The sequence below is a fragment of the Stegodyphus dumicola genome, chromosome 1 (genome assembly GCF_044657685.1).
Source record: "Stegodyphus dumicola isolate Sdum_Otavi_A_Nest chromosome 1, ASM4465768v1".
NCBI lineage: Eukaryota > Metazoa > Arthropoda > Arachnida > Araneae > Eresidae > Stegodyphus > Stegodyphus dumicola.
In genome coordinates this window covers 119,694,493-119,715,875 of record NC_140768.1, presented here as the reverse complement: position 1 = coordinate 119,715,875, position 21,383 = coordinate 119,694,493, and the positions used below count along the sequence as shown (strand labels likewise).

The 21,383-nt window shown below is 35.4% G+C and overlaps 1 protein-coding gene and 1 long non-coding RNA gene across 4 annotated transcripts; one reads left to right on the top strand and one right to left on the bottom strand.

Annotated features, from left to right (window-relative positions):
- Positions 1-1,031: 1,031 nt before the first annotated feature.
- On the bottom strand, positions 1,032-13,740 carry LOC146999224 (uncharacterized). The gene is made up of 2 exons (XR_015041925.1): positions 13,381-13,740; positions 1,032-1,191 (listed from the first exon to the last, which is right to left on the bottom strand). It is a non-coding gene; the product is annotated as an uncharacterized LOC146999224 (long non-coding RNA).
- A 185-nt stretch (positions 13,741-13,925) lies between these two features.
- Positions 13,926-21,070, top strand: LOC146999223 (platelet-activating factor acetylhydrolase IB subunit alpha2-like). 3 transcript variants are annotated; one of them, XR_015041920.1, is made up of 3 exons: positions 13,926-14,728; positions 20,572-20,682; positions 20,822-21,070. XR_015041920.1 is itself a non-coding variant. In XM_085819789.1 (3 exons), the coding sequence occupies exons 1-2, from the start codon at positions 14,112-14,114 to the stop codon at positions 14,614-14,616; spliced, it is 390 nt and encodes a 129-aa protein (XP_085675915.1). In that variant the 5' UTR covers positions 13,926-14,111; the 3' UTR covers positions 14,617-14,728; positions 20,822-21,070. The 3 variants fall into 3 exon arrangements, 2 of the variants coding, with proteins under 2 accessions (XP_085675915.1, XP_085675912.1); XM_085819789.1 differs by lacking the exon at positions 20,572-20,682 and having other exon boundaries at positions 13,926-14,477; positions 14,593-14,728; XM_085819786.1 differs by having other exon boundaries at positions 13,926-14,477; positions 14,593-14,728; positions 20,572-21,070.
- The last annotated feature ends 313 nt before the right edge of the window (positions 21,071-21,383 follow it).

Sequence of the window (21,383 nt, the reverse complement as noted above, 5' to 3'; positions counted from 1 at the left end):
ACATTTCGCTTATTTTGTGACATTGCATCCCCTTTTTTTTTACCAGAAACAATGAACTGTTTGTGTTTTCTGAAATATTAATGCTACATAATTCATTGCTATGCAGCAACTTGATCAATATGGTTCAGAAGAACCGACTCACTTGTGCCAAGATTCGAACTTCAAATAAGCTATTTTTTTACTGTTATGCTTAAGTACATTAAGGACACTTGAAATCTGTCAGTCCAAAAGTGCTCTGATGTGGATGATAGAAAGCAAACAAAAGGTGTAAACCACAGGAATCTGTCTTTTCGGGTTTTATGTATCGAACCTAAGAAATAATTACCTATACTGCTGCAACATAAACACCACAAGTAACAGGTACAAAGTTGCACTATTATGAATATTCAAGATCTTTCCGCATGTAAAGACTCAGAATAAGTTAACACCACACTTATTGATATGTATAATGTATAATATAAGCAAATGATAATCTCCTTTTCATCGAGTTAGAATGTCATACAATAAACAGTCCATGTTTAAAAGCATCTAGCTAATTTCCTGGTCTTAATCCCATATCAAGTAGAGTTATACCTGACTTACGCAACTTGAAGTTACATGTTTTTTTAAATCATTTTTTAAACTCCAATATATGCATACAACCAATGATTGCATAAGAACTCTGATGGACAAGTGGTATAAGCAATGTACTAACTTACATTTCACAAAAATTTAGACCAGATTTTATGACAGCAATGTAACTAAGAATGCTTTAGATGTATGGAAAAAATTTAATGTTGTAAAGGGCAAAATTATTTTGTTTCCCAGTTGCTTAATGATTTCACTCCTATATATATATACATATGCCAGTATTGGGCTCAAACACTACTCCTGCATGAGTAATGTCTACATGAGAGTGGAGTAGGTCAAACACTACTCCTGCATGTATATTTAGTTTATTAAATGAAAACTTTAGTTATTTTCCCTTTTTTTAAGTGTATTATGTAAATATAAATAAATATATATATATTCAGAAACAGGTTTGAAACATATTCACATAGATATTAGATTTTTTTTATATGTACATATACAGTATTCTTTATTAGTTCAAAACTGAACTTCACAATATCATCTTCTAAGACACAGGTTCCAAAACTTTTCCATGTCTAGCAGTTCTAAAAAATTATATTCTTGCAGCCCCTAACAAAGTTTCTAGGGAGGGTGAGGAAAAAGAAAACAGTTATGTAATCAAATTTTAATAATAAACAAAAATAAAACATGGAACTAAAAAAAAATATTACAAAATTTAATATTTGCATAAATTTTTCAAAACAATAATTAATAACTATTTCTATTCCTCTGTATTGGATATTTTTTTTTCAAATTGTGGCACTTTATTGTTAATAGCAATTCGCATATCTGCTTGAGCATCCAAGCGATTTCTGAATTTTGTTTTGATTGACAAAAGAGCATACTTCACAAAGAATTCCTTGCCAATGCCAATGATTTAAAAATTTCGGAGTTCCTATGGTTCAAAACCATCTACCTCCACATCAGAATTACTAAAAGCGAGCAGAAATAAGAAAAATTTGGCATAAGTGATTTACTTGATGCACACTAGAGGGAGCCACAGGCTCAAGAAAGTTTAGGGATAGAGATGAGAAAATAAAAACTTAAGTTTCAGAATTTTTTTATAAGTTTTTAGGTTTTTAAAATTTTTTTTTTTTTTTTTGTGTTTTATATTTTATACTTTTTTTATAATTTTTTATACACAGTACAAACACTAAAGCAAAAAGTGGATAGGAAAGATTTTACGATTAATAGGCTCATTGGCATGTGGCTTGTGTTGGGGAGTGCAAATAATTATTGAGATCGCGATGAAAATATTCATAGGCAGATTTGAAATCTGCGGGAGATGTGATTCTTAAGTAAACAGACTGATAACTTTGCTTGAAGATCTTGATAGTAGTAGCAGAGGATGAAATAAGCAATTATATGGCAGCTCGCTGAAGAGACGTCCTTCCTTCATGGCGCGGGAGCTGGAACTGATGTTGAGATGCTTGCTTAAATGCTAATTGCTTATGCTTATATTAGCCCAGTTGGGCTTTAATAAGCTATATTGATCTAATCCCCTAAGGACAATCAGAATGTCAACTATCAGCTAGTTCCCAGCCAGGAAATCGGAGCGGGTAAGGAAAAGAGGGCCCATCGGCCATAGTGACAAAGTCCAATCATCAAAGTAACTTAACTCTTACCCCTGAGACAAGAGTAATAATCACGTGTATGGAGCTATGAAGATGCAAAAGAAATGAAAATACATGAAATGTGCATAGGATACAGTGTTGAACATGTAATAAACAAATGAAAGTGAAGTAATGTACGCATAAAAATGTGTTATTTACATATTTGAAAACGAGTGGGCTAAGTGACAAAATTGTGATCCCTCATTCTGTGAGCCGTAAAAGGCCTGATATTGTAGTCCTCAGGAATGCAGACATAGTTCAGTACAGCATTAAAGTTTCCTTTACTGCAATTCAAGCCTTTGTCAAAGAACTTGCTGTTAAGTTTTTGCAGATATTTGTCAATATATTCAACTTGTAAATCATCGTGCAGGAGTTTGTTACGGATGTAAAAATGCGCTCCTGTCATGGTGCGTAAGATTGTGTTTTGAGTCACCTGCAATTTGTTGATATCTGAGCTCGTAGCAGTCGCCCAGACAGGGGACGCATAACACATAATTGGTCTTAAAATGGAAATATAAATCTGTCTTTTCCTTCTCAGATCTAACTGCGAGCTGCGCCCTAGCAGTACTTGTAATTGTTGAGCAATTCCTCTGGTCTTGTTTGCAATGTAATTGACATGCGTACTCCACGTGAGTCTTCGATTCAAGTAAACACCTAAATACTTGGCCTTGTTTACCATCGGGACACGTTGGCCGAATAGGTAAAGTGGCTGAACTGAGACCAGTATTTTCTTCCTTCTAACAAGAAGTAGCTGTGATTTAGTCGCATTGATGGAAATCTCCCACCTGGAGCACCACTCCTCAATGTCCATAATTATATCCTGCATAACAGAAATTGCCCTGTTAGGCTGAATAGATCTGACCGCTACAGCGGTGTCATCCGCATAGCAGGCCAGCAATGTATTTCTGTTGAGTTTATCCCGCGGGAAATCAGCCGCATAGAAAAGATAGAGTACTGGGCCAAGACAGGACCCCTGGGGGACGCCTGCAGCGATAGTTTTGTATCCAGAATGACTTTGCTTGCAGCTAACTGTAAAGTAACGATTTGCAATATAAGATCTGGTGAGTAAGATCAGTTCTCTAGGCAAATTCATCATTATCAATTTATATATTAAGCCCTCATGCCAGACACGGTCAAATGCTTTGGCCACGTCCAGCATGAGCACTGCAGTACAACTCTTATGATGCAGAGCAGAGCCGATAAATTCCACAAGCCTAATCAGTTGTTTAGATGTGCAAAGTTCGCTCCTAAATCCATACTGATCTTCCGGAAGTACCTGTAAATAAGGCTGGAATTTCCTTAAAATTATTCGTTGAAAGATCTTGCCTATATTAGAGAGCAAGCTTATGGGCCTGTGATTTTCCGCCTTAGTGATGTCTTTTGCAGGCTTCGGTAGTAGGAAAACTTTTGCGTACTTCCAGCAGTCCGGGAAGTAGCATAACGTAATGCATATATTAAAAATGCTGGAAAGTCTTGTGATTCCACCGCGCGGGAGGTTCCTGATCATTAAATTTGTAACTCCATCAATACCTGGGGCTTTCTTGGGGTTCAATTTGGAGATAATATCCGTAACTTCTCTTGGATTAGTTAAACCATCGGCATTTAGAGCCGTGGGAGCACCTAGCCATTCTTCTACTTTCATTCTGACTTGGGTCTCAAAGTGAATATTACGAGGTGTCTGATTCGGAGAAAACTGCTTTTCAAGATGTGAAGCAAAAATCTGACATTTGTCAGTATCTGAATAAGCAGTGACGCCGTTGTCAATAATTGGCCTATCACACTGATGCGTCCTCTTTAACATTTTTGTAAACTGCCAGAAGGCATCACTGTCTAAGTTTAACTCCTCCATTTTAACATTCCAAGCCTCACACTTTAATTTATGCATTTCAAGCTTAATATGCTTACTGATCCTATTTAACTCCGTTTTAATAATTGGGTCCCAGGTGATATTATACCTCCTTCGCAGCCTGTTTCTTTCGGCTATGAGAGATTTGACGTACCTTGGAATCTTAGCGATTTTACAAGACCTTTGAGTAACCTTGGTGGCCTCATAGTAAGAGTCATTAAGACATGTAGTAAACTTATCAATCTCCTTGTCAATATCAGAAGGGCTTTTCATAGCACCTAATTTAGGGAGCCTCACTTTCACAACATTGTGGTACATTCTCCAGTCGGTATGGGTCTTAACATTCGTATAATTAATACTGGTGACCCCTAGTGTAGCAATCACAGGAGTATGATCAGAGCTTAAGTCGTCTCGAACCTCCAGCACCATATTAATTCCTGTATTAGTCAAGATGATATCTAGAATATCAGGAGTGTACCTGATGTTGCTGGGCCTGAACGTCGGTACGTCAGGCGCAAATATACCAACTGGGTGGTTACTGATATACTCTCTCAGTACTTTACCATTGTGATTAGTGCTACGGCAGCCCCAATCTTTATGCTTACTATTGAGGTCGCCACCAACAATCATTATTGAAGAATCCGGAATAATATTTTGTAACATTTCCTCAGTTAGCCTATTAGTAGGGGGGTTGTAGATTGCCGCAAATAAGGTATCTCCAATCTTAGGCAAGCTAATAGAGGCAATCACAATTTCATAGCCCTTGTCTCTTTCAGTCGAAATTAAACAAGATGAATATTTACAATGGACGTAGATGAGTGCTCCACCTCCTCTGTGATGTAACCTATCACATCGGTAGGTTCTATAATTTTTGATGCTAACTCTGTCTCCTGGGGTGATGTGCGTCTCGGAGATCAGGCAAATATCAATGTCGTTCTCATACATAAAGTCCTCCAACTCATCTTTCTTTCCTCTTATGTTGTTAGCATTCCACACTAACATCTTGATTGGCCTAAAATTATTATCTTTCCTATCCATGATTGGGTTCATTATTGACCGCGTTGAAACTACTAGCATTGGCGCTAGGAGCTAAATTTACTTGTAGAATGCCGGAAGCCTTAATAGCCTCAACAAGGTTTTTAAGCCCTTCAAAAATACTTCTAGCTTCATCTAGAGTATTCATTGTTTGCCCGCCAACAGCGGCGGCATAAGATTTATTGATAATTACTCTATCACTGAAATTCTTCAAAGGCGGATTTTGAGTATTTATTTTGGGAAAATTCGGGCAACCCCTGTAGTTGCTTGTATGATCTAATTGGCAATTTATACACTTAGGTTTATCTTCTCTTGGCTTGGGGCAGTCTTTTGAATAATGATCGCCAGCGCATTTCATGCATTTCGGGTCATGCATACATCCTGCCTGGGCATGATGAAATGCTTGACACCGAAAGCATTGTACCGGCCCTTTCCTTCCTTTGTAAGCTTCTACTTTAACATTCAGCAAACATAATTTAGTTATATTAGGTATCCCTCTCGCTTTTTCATTCCTCTTCAAAATAACTAGAAACAGGGGCAGATTAAATTTTTCTCCATTTCTGCGTCTTATTAATTGCGAGACTCGTTCAACTGGGAAACCTCTATCTATCAGTTCATCAGATATCTCTGAGGTTGGCGTGTCGATCGGTAAGCTGCGTATAACAACTTTAACCTTCTTGTTTTCGGGTAAAATAAATGAGTGATATTTCACTCCTTTGGCATTAAGTAATGCAGTTAAACTCTTATGAGTTTCTATACTGTCAACTTTTAGCTCATAGTGGTCTTGAGCTTTCATTATACCTGATTTTAGCTTAATTCCTGCATCTTTAAACATTTCCTTATATTTTGACCAGGAGTATTTACCATCCTGTATAATAATCGGGGGAGCTTTATTGCTCACTTTATTTGGATGTATGAATTTATCCACATCCTGCTCATTATTTTCGGCAGAATTGGTACCAGTTTCATGATCATGAGCATCACCTATTAGCCCAGCCGGGCACGTGACCTCATCTGCAGCACCGATAGGCCGCACCATGCTTTCCGTCTGAGACGTACTCGCAGCCGGCTTTTCGGGGATCTCACTAGATGGCGCCACATTAGCGTGGGCTTTATCCATATTATCCACGTCTGGGGCTGTATCCATATTATCATAAGTTATTTCCGTGGTCGGCTCAGCTGTCGAAACTTCTGACAAAACAGAGGAATCCGTCAGAGTAGACTTTCGAGAGGGTTTTCTTAGTCTTCTAGTAAAATCTCCTTTAGGACCTGAGTCCGTGTCGGAGCTGTCTTCATTCAGTGCTTTATGTTTTTTCGACTGCTCTTCATCTGAGCGCGCAGGGCTGCTGGCTCGTCTGACATTAGTTTTGTTGATTCCAGTTATTGAAGAATCACTGTCATTAACCTTAGGAGCAGGGATGTTTGGTTTGGGAAGAGAAGTAGAAGAACGATCAGCGTTCAGTTCTCTGTCAATGAAAAGTTTGAGGCGTCGAAGGAATTTAAGGTCTCGTGCGTCCTTAGATGAGAGAGATCCATCAGCTTCTTTGATGCATTCTAAGTTGGTAATCTCAGAGGCAATAAAATCAATCATTCGATCCATGGTGGAGCGGATGGCAGAAAATGAAGCAGCGGAGAAAGCAACCAGAGTCTATTGCAATGCCGACCTACTGTTACAGCGGCATGCACTCTGATCAGGTATAATAAAAGAAGAGTTCTAATATCACAAAATCAGGAGCGAGCAGATGCACGTCTTAAAATGTGAGCTGATGTTGAGAGGGCGTGTCTCACCCTTTTGGATGGAGGGTAGATGCCGAACTTTCGGCCAATCACGGCTCTTGGTCTCTTCTGTGAGCTGCGAATAGCAGGATCGTATGCTGGAATCTGCTGAAGTGCTCGGTTATCAATCTGTTCAATTTTGAGGAATAAATTTTGACTAAGCTTTTTAATATGATAATCTACAGGTTTAATATTTAGGTCCGAATGAATCACATCTGTACGGACGTACCAGGCTGCATTCAGGGCCATACGTAAGGTTTTACTTTGAAAAGATTGAAGTTTTTTTCACACGAGTTTTTGCAGCAGTACCCCAGATTGTACATGCATACATAAAGACAGGTCTTATAATGGATGTATAGAGAAGGATTTTGTTTTTAATTGACAGATTGCTCTTTCGAGCTAAAAATGGGTAAAGTTGGGCCCTAGCACCTTTCGCTTTGTTGAGAACATTTTCAATGTGAAGGCGCCAGGTTAATTTTGAATCAAGTACAACTCCTAGGTACTTGTAAGAATTTGACCAGGGAACATAGTCATCAAAGAATTTAATATTAATGGAAGGGTACGGGAGGGGGCTACGTTTGAATATCATTGCAGCACATTTAGCAACATTAATTTTGATTTTCCAAGTGATGAGCCAGTGCTCAAGGCTAGAGAGATAACTCTGAATGGTTTGGACCAAGTTTTCAAGGCGTTTGTGTTGAGCTAGGATGGCCGTATCATCTGCATAAAGTGCAAGAGTGATACTAGGTGATTTTGGTATGTCATTTATAAAAATGTTGAACAAAATTGGGCCTAAAAGTGACCCTTGGGGAACGCCGCTGAGTATAGGACGGGGTGCCGAAATGAAAGAATTAACTCGTACAGAAAAAGATCTATTAGTGAGGTACGAATTAATTATATGAATTAAATGGGCCGAAACGTCAAGTCGTATGAGCTTGATAATAATTCCTATATGCCAAGTCCTATCAAATGCTTTGGCTATGTCAAGAAATAAAGCGCCAGTAAGCATTTTGTTACGAAACCCTTCGTGAATGAACTCCACTGTCCTCAGCAGCTGGTGCGTGGTGCAGTGTTTTGCTCGAAATCCAAATTGTTCATCAATCAGAACGTTGTGATTTCGGAGAAAATCATTCAGGCGTTTAAGTAACACAAACTCGTATATCTTAGATAACGAGGATAGGAGGCTGATAGGTCTATAATTTTGAGGATTAGAAAGGCTTTGGCCTGGTTTTGGAATAGGCACAATAAGTGCTTGTTTCCAGCTTTGAGGAAAATAGCAATGCTGTATCATAAAATTTATAAGCATTACTAAGAAAAATAGATAGTTGGTGGGTAAATTTTTAATCATACGATTAGAAATAGAGTCCATACCAGGGGCTTTTTTGGGTTTGAGCTTGGTAATGTATTCACTTACCTCGCTCATGGATGTATAGTGTATATCTCTCGCGAAAGGCGAGGAGAGGAAACGTTCAACATCTTGTGGGAAAGAACTTGCGCTGTTCGCAAAAATTCCTTCATTATGTGGTGTAAATTGAGTTTGAAGAGAATCCGCAATTAGTTCGGATTTCTCAGCGTCTGTGTGAGCCACCACTGCGTCCGTAGCTAAGGACGGAATGTTAGATTTGTGTTTGCGTAGGCGGGCTGATGCGCGCCAAAGACTGTTATCATTGGTCGTTAGGGACTGAATGTAATTCGTGTATTGTGATTGGAAGAACTGGTCACATGATGCCTTGATCTCATTTTGGAGAGCACGGAGTTGAATTTTTAGACCTGGATTCCTATTTCTTTGCCAAAGTCTCCGTACTTTATTCTTTTCTTTAATTTTGAGTTTAATTTCTTGGGGTAATTTACGAAAATTGGGTCTAAGGGTGGGTTTTGATACTTCCTTATAAGTATCTGTTAGAATGGTCGTTAAGTGATCAATTACCGAGTCTATATCATGGCTGGATTTAATTTCAAGGGAGGGCAAATCTTTACTTTTAAGTTTGAAACCAAAATTGTCCCAGTTTGTAGAGACGAGTGCCGGAGAATTTTGATTAAAAGTAGTACAGTTAAGGTCTATGATTACGGGGTTGTGATCTGAAGATAAACAGTTTTCAACAGTCACGTGATATCCAAAAGGGATGTTTCGAAAGAGTGCCAAATCTATGAATGAAGGGGCACCCTGTGAACCATATCTAGTAGGGGAATCCGGCGCAATAATTTTAATTTGGGCGCACTGAGCCCATTTTAGAAGGCCACGACCAGCAGGGTTTGATCTATGACAACGCCAATGCTGATGGTGACAATTTAAATCACCAGCTATGATAAGATTATTTGAAAAATTGAGCAGTTTATTGAAATCTACCACAGGAAAATTTCCACCTGGTGGGAGATAGGCAGAGATCATAACTAGGGATGGTGAATTTTGAATAAAAATTTCGATGATTGTTGCTTCAAGTTTGCTCATATTTGGTGTGTCAATTCTACGATGCGGGATGGAATTTTTTATGTAAATACAAGTGCCACCATGATAAACATCACGTGTATTTGAAGCTTGTCTGTCATTTTTATATAGTGCATAATCTACAAGCTTGGGAGCTCTCCCTGGCTGGAGTTTGGTCTCTTGGACAAAAATGATATCAAAATCCTTTTCTTCTACATAGTCTCTAAACTCATGGAATTTGGAAAGAATGCCATTTGCATTCCAGGTGCATAGTTTAAGATTTTTCAACCCTTTCAAAGTATTGAATTTTAATGAATGTGGGAATCAGAGAATTGGAGAGTAATATAACTCTCAAAGATATAGTAGGCCGCGTCAGCACCAGATGGAGCCACTCTGAGCTGCGGTAAGGCGTTTTTGAATGCCAGAAGTAATTTGCTCTGGTCAATGCCAGGCTGATTTGAAATTTGGATTATAGCCAAAAGGATCTCGGTACAATTTAGAGTCGCATTTGCTCCTAAGGGGACCGATAAATTTGGAAGAATTTGGGGTGCAGTCTGTTGCATACCCGTAAGGGCAGCAGAGTATGATACTCCAGGGCGAGTATTATTTGCACTGGGAGTGTGTGCAGCCGGCAGAACTGGAAATGTATTATGTTGTAAGTTAAATTTGTTTGTGTTGTCAACGGTCTGACTGGGTTTGGTGCTTGGCTTTGGAGGTTGTCTGTTTTTGGAGCCTGGGAACTTCGGGCAGGAACGCCAGTTAGCAGCATGGTTTCCCGAACAATTTGCACATTTGTTCGGCTCTTCAAAGGGTTTAGTGCATTCCTTGGCTTAATGCGGCCCAGCGCATCTGACGCATCGTCTTGGTAAGGTGCAAACTTCAGACGAATGAAAAAATCCCTGACAACGCCAGCATTGGGAGGGACCCTTCTGTCCTTTGAAGTGTTCCATGGATACCTCAGTTCCAAGGAGTTCAGTTATAGAATATATTTCTTCGGCTTTGAGGCTATTGAAGATTTGTAAGTAAAAGAGAGGCATTGGCATTTTGGTCTTCCATTTCTTTAGTTGGGAGATCTTGTGAATTTTGAAGCCAAGCACTTCAACCGCAGTCTGCACAACGTTGAGAGGTGTATTTGAGGGTAATCCCTTAATGACCACTTTAAGTGGTCTATCTGATTTGAGTGTGTGGGACTTGAATTCAATATTATTGTCTGTGAGGAATCTTACAACTGTTCTATAGTCGGTTTCATTTGTGGTAGTGAGTTTAAGAAAATCAATGTTTTGTTTGGAAAGAACAGTTGGTGCATGTCGGCGGAGCTGATTGAGGAGAAAGAACCAATCAGCTCGCGGTTTTATGAAAATTGGAGGTGGTGCTTGAATTTTTGGTGTTTGAGTGACAGCCGGCTGCTGCGTCGAGTGTTCAGTGTTATCAGAGTTTTGTATGTTTGTGAAAGAATTGGATGTTGTGATGTTTTCATTACTATTAGTGTTGGGAAGTGTTTTTTTGGCAATTAAATGTTTTGGAGGAACTACAAATCCTTCATTATCAGTTGGTCTGGTTCGTTTTTTAGAATCATTTTTAGGATTTTCTTTTGGAGGATTTTGATTGGCTGGGGATGAGGGTGGATTTGTATTTTGAATTTTAGGGTTAGAATTTTGAGTTTTGGAATCCGAATCAGGGGTTTTATAAGTCTTTTTGCATTCTTTGAAGAATTCCTCTTCAGTGGCAGGGAGGGTAAATAAATTTATGCCGAGTTTAGAACATAGGGTATGTAGGGAAAATAAAACTTTCTCACCCTCATCCTGTAACTGTTTGATCATCTGTTCCTTATTCGGAGTCTCCGTTCGTTGTAGACGCTGGATATCGAAAAGGAGGTCTGTGTGCCGATTCTTGAGTGAGTATATCTGGATCGCGCTCTTGGATAACTCTAGCGCTGAAGGAGAGGCAGGTGGAGTAGTTGCAGTTATTTCCATTTCGGTTTGTATCAGCAAAGGTGGAGGAGAAGAAGGCTGATTGCCCGCTGGCGGCGCCGTATTCAGGATACCATTCGCATTGACATTACGGAGCTCAGAGCTCGTACGTCCGTCACTGTTAGCAGCCATCGCTGTAATTCCAATCAAAGAATTCCTTCACATGCAGAAAGGCATCTTTTTCTTTTGTGATTGTTTTCATGTCTTCACAGAACAAGACATCTTCCATTATAGCAACACTATGCTGTAGCACCCAGACAGGATAGTAGTTAATGACGCTGCGTACCATACCAAAAGGTTCGAGTTCAAATACCAAAGAAGGCATGGATGTTGTAATGTAAGTGTGTAATGGTTGTTTAGCAAGGAGCATTAAAAGCAGAAGGTGAGGCGAAATCCTTGAGAGGTTGGTGGTAGGAGACTTTCTGACCACATTCAGAGCATTCTTCTTCAAAATTCCATTTTGGTGGAAGCTTAGTACTTAGCAAGGCCCAGCAATACCTACCCACTTAGATATACAGGTGCTGGTTTTCCTTCAATCTGTCAGGTACTAAAACAAGCTTATTTTTGTTGCCCATCAGTTATTATGAAGGGACAAACAAACATAAGTTTGATTTAGGTAATTCTGATTATAGATGCTAAAATATACATTATGAACATAAACTCTTTAGAACAAAACAATTTCAATAAATATCTATTTGATTTGAATATATTCAAACATCATATATACTAATATTTTCAGATTTTTTTACCATACAATGTTTACAAGAGAAGGATTCGGGAGACAATTACAAATTATTATTATTTTACAAATCTCTGAAAGCTTTTTATCAGTTTCAAAATTATTTGAATGAAACTATTTTGAATTTACTTAAAAAGTCGTATTTTCATCCTTTAACTGAGATGCTCACACATATGTATTCTGACTCAACACAAATTCAAACATTAAAATAAAAATAACACCAGAAACATATATTATAAAATTTAATTCAATCCAATACATTATTACTAGATGTAAATTAAAGAGTATAAAATTCTAAAATACATATGCAAAATCTGATGTGCACATCACATTACTTATTAAATTATACAAAAACTGCAGATTTTGAAATTTAAAACACTGCTCAGTCTTTGTCACATGGGAGTCAAACTTCTCATAATTTCATTTTTTATAATAAGTATAAAAATGTCCCAGATATTTTTGCAGACATAAGGAAGCTGGAGATCGCATTAAAATAGATTTCGTTATTTGTCAAAATAAATTTTAAAAAAAGTTTTACATTGATAAAACACAACTATTTTCATCATTTAAAGCATTTCAATGATAATTGGGAGTATAGACTAGGGCCAATGATTGTGAAAATTAAGGCTAGGTAAAGGTGTGTGTGTGTATATATACACATTTGGTTCTGGCAATTACAATAAAAAGAGAGATGCACAACTATAGCAGTCCCATATACAACAAACATTCTACGGCTAATCTTTTTTAGTTATGTGAGATAAATACATATGTATGTACAGAAATCATTGAAAAAATTCCTTTTGGAAAAGAAGTCGTTTATTCTGTGCATATATATACAGATGTTATGCAAAATTATGCATGACTGTATGCATGACTTTATGATAACTCTTATGACAATGCATAAATCGGCAGAGATTTTAAATAAAACTATTAACTTTTTGGGAATCTGACACAGGAGCCCCCCCCCCCCAAAAAAAAAAAAATTTAGACAGCAATGTTCAAAAGTAGAGTTTTATTTAAATTTTCTGTTAAAGGTTGTTCCCAAATTTTGTATTTTCTTAATACAATATTTTGATTTACGGTATAAAATGGGTTCATAACCAGAACATTTTAAAGTTTTTAGTCATTCTCAGTTTTACTTGGGACAACAAATTAACAAATGATACTAAAAAAAAAAAAAATGTTATTGTAACTTTTTTAAGTTTATTTTTTAACAGTTTTAAGATATTAATATATATTTATTTGGTTTAATAAAAATATACAGTTTAATTTAAATATTACAAAAGCCTGATGAACAAAACTGAATTAAGAGTATTAATGAACTATTAAAGCAACAGATTAATAACATATTTAATTTTATAGCATACTTCATTTAAAATCTTTCCTAAAGCAGTTTTGAATAATGAGAATAAATATGGCACTAGTTTCAATTCACTAAGCATCATCAATTTAAAATTTTTTTTCTCTCACAGTTTTCCTCAAAGCAGCTCTTTTACATAATAGGAATAATTATGCCCTACGAACCTATTGGCCTTTCTATACATCTAACTTTTAATTTTTCTATTTTAAAAGGGTCAACTTTGTGGTAAACTTCCGATTCGTATTCACGACGCGAACGACCTAATATTAATAATACGACTACGAACAAAGACAGATTGAACAAAAGCTTGGCTACTTTTGAACAATGCACTTGGCTCTAAAATTTATTCTGGTAACCTTACATTGCATCAGCGATTTCGAAAGGCATCGTGGGAAAAAGTACACATTTTTCGGTAAACTTCCGGTATCAGGGACTCAGTTATCTGTAAAATTCGCGAGCATTTGGCGTTATTTTTTTCCCGTAAATTTTTCCGCGAGGTCAAGAATTGGCGCTAATCTAGTTCACGTGTTAATTAGCGAGTGTGAGGTGTGTATTTTTTGCGCCATTTTTCTCGCTTTCCTTCAGCTATTTATCTTCTTTTTTTCTATTAATAATTATTTGTATTTTGTTATATTTATGATTAGTGTTTGATTTTCATTTAATTTATAGTTGCATTTTATTTACAGCATATATAATTATTGATCTGTGTTTCTATTTGTAGTTGTTTGTTTTGCCGATATGCAACCAAAAAAGATGAAATTACTTATAATTGGAGATTCAATGGTTAAATATTTGGATGAATATTTACCGGCGAATCTTCTGAATTATGAAGTAGATTTACATTCTTTTCCTGGTGCAACGATAGAAAGGTTAAGACGTAAGATATCCTTTTTGGACAATCGATACCATTTGATTTTGGTACATGTTGGTACCAACAATTCGAATAACAGTGTTGAAGATATTCTTAAAAAGTACGATTGCCTCTTTAAGGATATTAAACATTTGAACCCGAATATCAATGTTATCATTTCAGATATCCTACCACGTGGCGAAGATTTTTTCACAACTTTAAATCAGCGAGTAGCAGCTTTGAACCGTTTACAGGTAATTAATAGAAAGATTGTAGAAATTAATTCTCAACTTGAAAAGTACTGCCAAAATCGAGAAATTCTCATCTTGAAAAGTATTGCCAAAATCGAGAAGCATTTTTTATTTGCAGGTCGTCTCATCATTTTGGAGCTAAGTTATTGGCTAAGGATGGATTACATCTAAACCGTCTGGGGAACAAGAAACTTGCGGCAGTTTTCCTGGATAATATCAAGATTGTTTTGACTTCAAAGCCAGTTTCTACAAAGGTAAGTCCTTTTGTATTGCCTTGTGTTTCATTTACTACATTGGATTTTCCACCTCTGATTGATTCTTTTGTTTCTGCATGCCCTTCTTATCCTCTCTATTCAACTGTTTTAAAGCTTGGTTGTGCTGTAGATGCTACTAAGAAGGCTAATTCTGATTTGAGAAATGCTGCTAAAGTTGCTTCCGGCTCTCGGCTGAAGAGGGTTGCTATTTTTGGTGCTGGATCTCGTTTTAAATGTGTTGTCCATGGTGGTGACTCTCATTCAAAGAATGCTGTTAACCACACAGATGGTTTTAGTTTGCATCTGCAAAATCATACCACCCCTGGCTCACATCCGAAAAACGTTGCCAACCCAGATGCTAGCTCTCGGTCTCTTTGCATTGCTGGCCATGGTGGTGGATCTCGCCCAAGGAACGCTTCTGTCTATAGAACTGGTTCTGGTTTGCATGTAAGGAATGGGACTAAACCTAGATGTCATCCTAGAAATGTTGCCATATGTAGTGTTGGTTCTCATTTTAAATATGTCAATGGTTTTAGTTCACGTCCAAGGAATGCTGCCGTCCCTCGTTCTGGTTCTGATTTGCGTCCAAGGAACGTTGCTACCCCTGGCCTAAGTCCTGACAATGTTGTCATTCCCGGTGTTGGCTGTCATTCTAGACTTGTTGGTGTCCGTGGTACTGGCTGTCATCCGAAGAATGCTGCTTCTGGTTTGCATTCAAGGAATAACGTCACTCCCAGCCCCTGTCATAGAAATGATATCCTTGCTGATGTTGACTCCTTCAGGCGTGTTGCAGTCCATGGTTCTGGCCGTTTTCTGAGGAGCAGTGCTAGTTCCACTGTTAATTCTTCTATGAACACTACTGTCCCAATTGCTAGTTCTCAGAAGAAACCAATTCGTGCTTTTGGTGATGGTTTGTGTCCAAGGAGGGATTTGACTGTTAGTGGCAGTTTGCATCTGAAGAATGCTGCTTCAGCTGTTTTGCGCCTAAGAAGTGTAATGGCCTACATGGGATCATCACTAAAGAATGCAGTCACTGCTGCTGGTTGTAGTGTACAGCAGGCAAGTGCTGTTTCTTTCAGTGATTGTTATCCATTGTATTGTGCTTCTGTTAGTGGCAAAGGGAGTTTAAAAAATGATTCAACAAATTTTGATATTTCACAACCTAAACTGTGTACAACAAAAGATGATTTTTACTCTGACTTTGCCTCTAGTTATGTTTTGCAGCAAAAGAACATTTCTATGACCAGAAAAAGCACTTCTTGTAGTTCAGGCCTAAGTTTCTTTCACTTTAATAAATTTTGTTTACTAAAAGATCATGTAGAAAGCAGTGAAATTAATTGTCAAGTGAGGAAAAATAAGTCTATGTGTCCTATTCTGACTGGAGGGGGGTCCGAAATTGACTGTAATGCACCATCGCTTTATCCTAGAAAATGTGATATTTGTAAAAAAACTATAAAACTAAAAATTCTTTTAATAAACATAAAAAAAATTGCAAAGAAAAACTTAAAACTGAAAATTTTAAACTTTCAATAACTTCTCCTCAGAGTAATATTCTTATAAACATTGATAATGTATTGAGTGCTAAAAAATTAGAAACCAAAGAGTGTATTAGTGATAAAATAGAAATGGCTTATCTTCGTAAATGTGAAATATGCTTGAAAACTTATAAATCGAAGAATTCATTTTATAACCACAAAAAAAAAAAAAAAAAAAAAAAAGTTCAAATAAACAAGTACCTGATTTAAAACAAAATTTTTCATCTGTTTACCCTCGGAAATGTCTAAATTGTAATAAATGTTATCCTTGCAAATTATCATTTTTTAAACATAAGAAATTTTGCACAGAAGTTAATAAATTGTATGTATGCTTCATACCTGATTGCCATAAGTCTTTTACATATGTTTTAAATTTTAATAAGCATTTAGCAGATGAACATAATTTAAATAACTTAAAAGAATATTCATTTGAAACAATGAGTTATTTTCAAGATTGGCTAGAACTGGAAGGAACCTCGACATTTACTTCATTCAGAAAGTTTTCTAAAGTAACGAAAAATTCTAAAACTTATCATTATTATTGTTGTCAGTTTACCACACAAGGTTATTCTGATTTTGAAAAAAAAACTAGTCGGAAAAATGAAAAAGGTACAATTTCCAAAAGTGTATGTTGTCCTGTCAGAATATGGGCTTGTGAAGAAACGAATAAAATCTCTGTTTTTTACTTTCCTAAACATAATCATGAGCAAAAGTTTGAAAATTGTAAATATCAGCCATTGAAACAAAGTACGCGGTGTTTGATAAAAGCAAATTTATGTTTATCTGTGCCTCCACAAAAAATAAGGGATATCTTACAAGATGGATCAGGAAATCGCAAGAATAGAAATAATTTCCCTGTAAAGGAAAGATTTGTCTCCCGTAAAACTATTTCTGCTTATTCTAGATATTTAAACAATTCATTGCGTCCAAGTAGTGATGCAGTTTCTGTTAATTCAATCATTGAAACTTTAAAATGTGAAGCATACAATCCTGTGTCATTATATAAGCCTCAGAATAATTCAACTTTGTACGGTCCAACTGATCTAGATAATCTTCCAAATCATAAAGTATCGTTTGCTCTTGGTCTTCAGACGCGTGAAGAGAAAGAAATGATGATAAAAGGTTGTACAGAGATTTTATGTATCGATTCTACACATAAGACTAACCAGTATGATTTTTACCTTCTTAATCTTATAGTACCTGATGAATTTGGTTGTGGCTATCCAGTTGCTCATTTTATTACTAATTTTCTAGATGCTGACACTCTTTATTGTTTATTTAATAGTTTAAAGTGTCGTGTACCAAATTTATATGTAAACTGTGTAATGACAGATGATGACAAAGTTACATATCCTGCATTTTCAAAGGTTTTTGGTCAAGATGTTAAGCATCTTTTATGTTCGTGGCACATACGCCAAAGTTGGTTCCGGCAACTAAATTCTAAAGTGGTAGATAAGGAAGTGCGACAAAAAATGCTAGGAGAATTAACAAAAATATTACATGAAAGAAACCAGATCACTTTTCATGATCAAATAAGTAAGTTTTTGAATGACTATTCTAGGAAAAGTAGAGATTTTATTGAATATTTTTCTGAAAATTATAAAAATAGATTAGAGGAATGGGCTTTGTGTTATCGGAACTTTCCACATGCATTTACTGATACTAACATGTACTGTGAATCTTTTCACAATCAGTTGAAAACTGTTTATTTTAAGCGGAGACATAATAGACGATTAGATATTTTAATTTCTACACTTCTGACAATTGAGAAAGATACTAATGTATCTCCCAGAAATTCCATTTCTTGTTTAAGTAGGCATCAGAGAGGACTAAAAATTAAGGACAGTGATGTAAATAATGCTCTGATACTTCTTGGACTGTTTGTTCTCAGACAAAAAATAAAATATATACTGTGCAGCGTCTTTTTGAAATTTGTCCGTGTCAGGATTTTTGCTTTTATAGATGCCCTAAAGTATCATGTGTCTCATTGTGTAGTCACTTGTATCACTGCAATTGCTTAGATAAATTGCTGTGCAAACATATACATAAAGTGCATTCATTCCTTAATAGACAAAATGATTGTGTGTTTAATCCCTCGGGGATTAATCTTGAATCGAATCAGAAATGCAATGAAAGTATGAAATCAATAAATGTGTATTCTGTTAATCATTACAATCCACAAAGTATTGAACAGAGAGTAAATGCATGTGAAAAGCTTGTAGAAGAATTACTGCAATTAATAAGACAACCAAAAGTCCAAAATGTCATGTTAAAGTGTGTTCATACAACATTAAATTCATTAGTTTCAGAATGTAGAGGAATTTTAAACTCGAATGAAAATTCAAGAGCAGTTTCAAGTGCATCATGTCCAGTTGCACCAAATCAAAAACTTAACCCACAATCGTTTAAAACTTCTAAAAAGAGAAAATTACAGAAATGTCAGCAGAATAAGAATCAAGATTTTAATGATAATGTAGATGACCCAGAAATAAATGAATGTGTGGAAAAGAAAATTAAATTTAAAGCCGTAGCATTTGATTTAAATGACAGTGATAAATATCTATGTGATTTAACCAGTGATCAAAATAAATCATTTTCCCTTCCATTAAAGTCTAGCGAAGATATTTCTGAAAGAATTTTACAAATTGGCTGCTATAGTATCAATCGTATTGCTTTAAAGTCTTTAGATTCTTATATCAGTAAAAGTGAAGAATTTTTTATAAAATCGATTTGTACAGATTTTGTTAGGGGGTGGTTATTTGATGTAATCATAAATGCATTTTTATACAAAATTTTAGAATGTGATGATCAATATACTTTTGCTGATTCCTCGATTACCCAGCTTATCTTATCTGATGCATTATCACTTGGAAATGTTTTTCCTGTTTCTTTGAAATCTTTCAAATATTTATTGATTCCTGCTTGGATTGATTCTCATTGGGTTCTGATCATAGCAGATTTAAAGAAAAATACCTTTTATTTATATGACTCGTTAATAAATTCATGCAATCCAAAATACATAAACTTAACTAATAAATGGTCTAATGTAATTAACAGTGAGTTACAAATTAACGGTTCATGGGATATTCAGTGTCCACCGCATGCTTTACAAAATGATAAAAGCAGTTGTGGGGTCTTCATCTGTTATTATGCATTTCAACATGTAAATAAATTAGCCTTAAATCTTCCTTTAGATACCCTTCAATTTAGAAAATTTATTTATAATATTTTAACTGAAAATGTTCCACCTTGTACACAGGAAAAGATAAATTTATCATCAGCAGAGCAAAACTTTTCAGTAAATGTTAGAATGAATAAAGATTTGACCAAATCATGTTTAAAAATACATGATATTGAAATTACACCATATATGTTAAAATCTATAGATCCTTTTATAAGTAATGAAGAACACTTGTTTAAATCTGTATCTTCATGTTTTCGAAAAGGATGGCTCTATAATACTATAATTGATTCTTTTTTATTTAAAATATTAAACAGTTATGAAGATTTTGCCTTTGTTAAGTCTAACTTACAAATTCCTAAACCAAATTTTTGTATTAAAGATCCATTACTAACAAGATTGAAATCAGCGAAATTATTTTTTATCCCTGCAAATTTAAATTGTCATTGGATATTAATAATAGTAAATATTCCAGATATGGTTTTTGAATTTTATGATCCACAAAATAAATCATGTGGGCAAGAGTATCAAATTTTAATTCATACATGGTGTGAGGTTTTAGCTAAAATATTTGCTACTAGCACTAAATGGAAAATAATTTGTCCTTCACATATTTTGCAAACTGATAATATGAGCTGTGGTGTTTTAGTATGCTATTATGCTTATCAGAGGATTAAAAATCAAAGTTTAAATATGCCAGTTAATATAACTGAATTCCGGAAATTGATATACAAGCATATAATTTTAAGTGATTGATATATTTAAAGAAATTTAAATTAAGAAATGTTTTTCAGGACAGCATTCCATTCCTTTGGTGATGCTTGAAAAATATAAAGTATAATGGACAAATATTTTGCAATTCATCTGTTGCCATACAGTTTCTATAAAAACACTTTTTTTTTTAGTTTGCTTTATTTTGTAATGATGTTATATGGCCAATAAACAAATAAAAATGCTTATGTTTGTATGTAACTTGGTAGTATAAGAGAAAATTGTTAAAGTAGGCAACAATGAACCCTTTTGGCCAGGGTGATACCCCCAATTGTGGATAATAGAGAATAGTTCATTTTATGTTAACAATGCATTCTCGGGGACCTACATGCCAAAATTTTATCTTATTTTTAAAGAGGAATCGGAGAATTTGTACTTAACACTTCATCCCATTGACTGTGAAGGATTTCCTCAGGAATGATTAGTGGTTCTGCACCAATTTTCATGGCCAATGGGATAGTATGCAAGTACTACAAATTTTTTTCTGTTCATAAATAATCTCATATCTGATCTCAATCTGATCATTTTTAATATTTCAGGCTTATGTTTGCAAAATGAATAGTGCATTGTTTTCAGTGATCTTGGCTGTTTCACAATTGAATTTAGTCTTTTTTATTTTTCAGTAAACGATTGGCAGGAATCTGGTATGTATTTAAAAGTCAAGAGCAAGCTCTGCCAGGAGAATTTTCTGAAACTGTGAAACTCAAATTTTTGAGTAATATGGTTGAATAATAATATTTATACTCTATTCAAGGAATTTTATCTGATATGTCTTTATTTTCAGAAATAAAAGATGAATAAAAACTTTGTAAAATAATTATTATGTATTCTGAATAAAGTCTGGGAAACAAATTATCCATTGTTGAATTATTTTTTACTGAAAATAACTCCACATATTAGGAATTAGTCATATCTAAGAAGCATAATATAAGTAGTGTTTCTTACAAGACATTGACTAATACATTATCCCAATTTCTTCTTAAATAAAATATATTTTCATTCTTTATTTCATCATCCATGATATCAATTGATTTTCATTGATTAAGATTAAAAAACACTATAGTCACTTAAAAATGTGGACACTTTTTTTTTTTTTTTTTTCCCTGGTTAATAAGAGTACTTGCATATTTGTTAAGTTTCAGTATGTAAAGCTGTATACAAATTAAAC

Bases quoted from the DNA above. Each gene is read 5' to 3' on its own strand.
- LOC146999223 (XM_085819789.1), top strand. From the start codon at position 14,112: ATGCAACCAAAAAAGATGAAATTACTTATAATTGGAGATTCAATGGTT. The intron at 14,478-14,592 runs GTAATTAATAGA...TTTTATTTGCAG, and splicing joins CAGCTTTGAACCGTTTACAG to GTCGTCTCATCATTTTGGAG.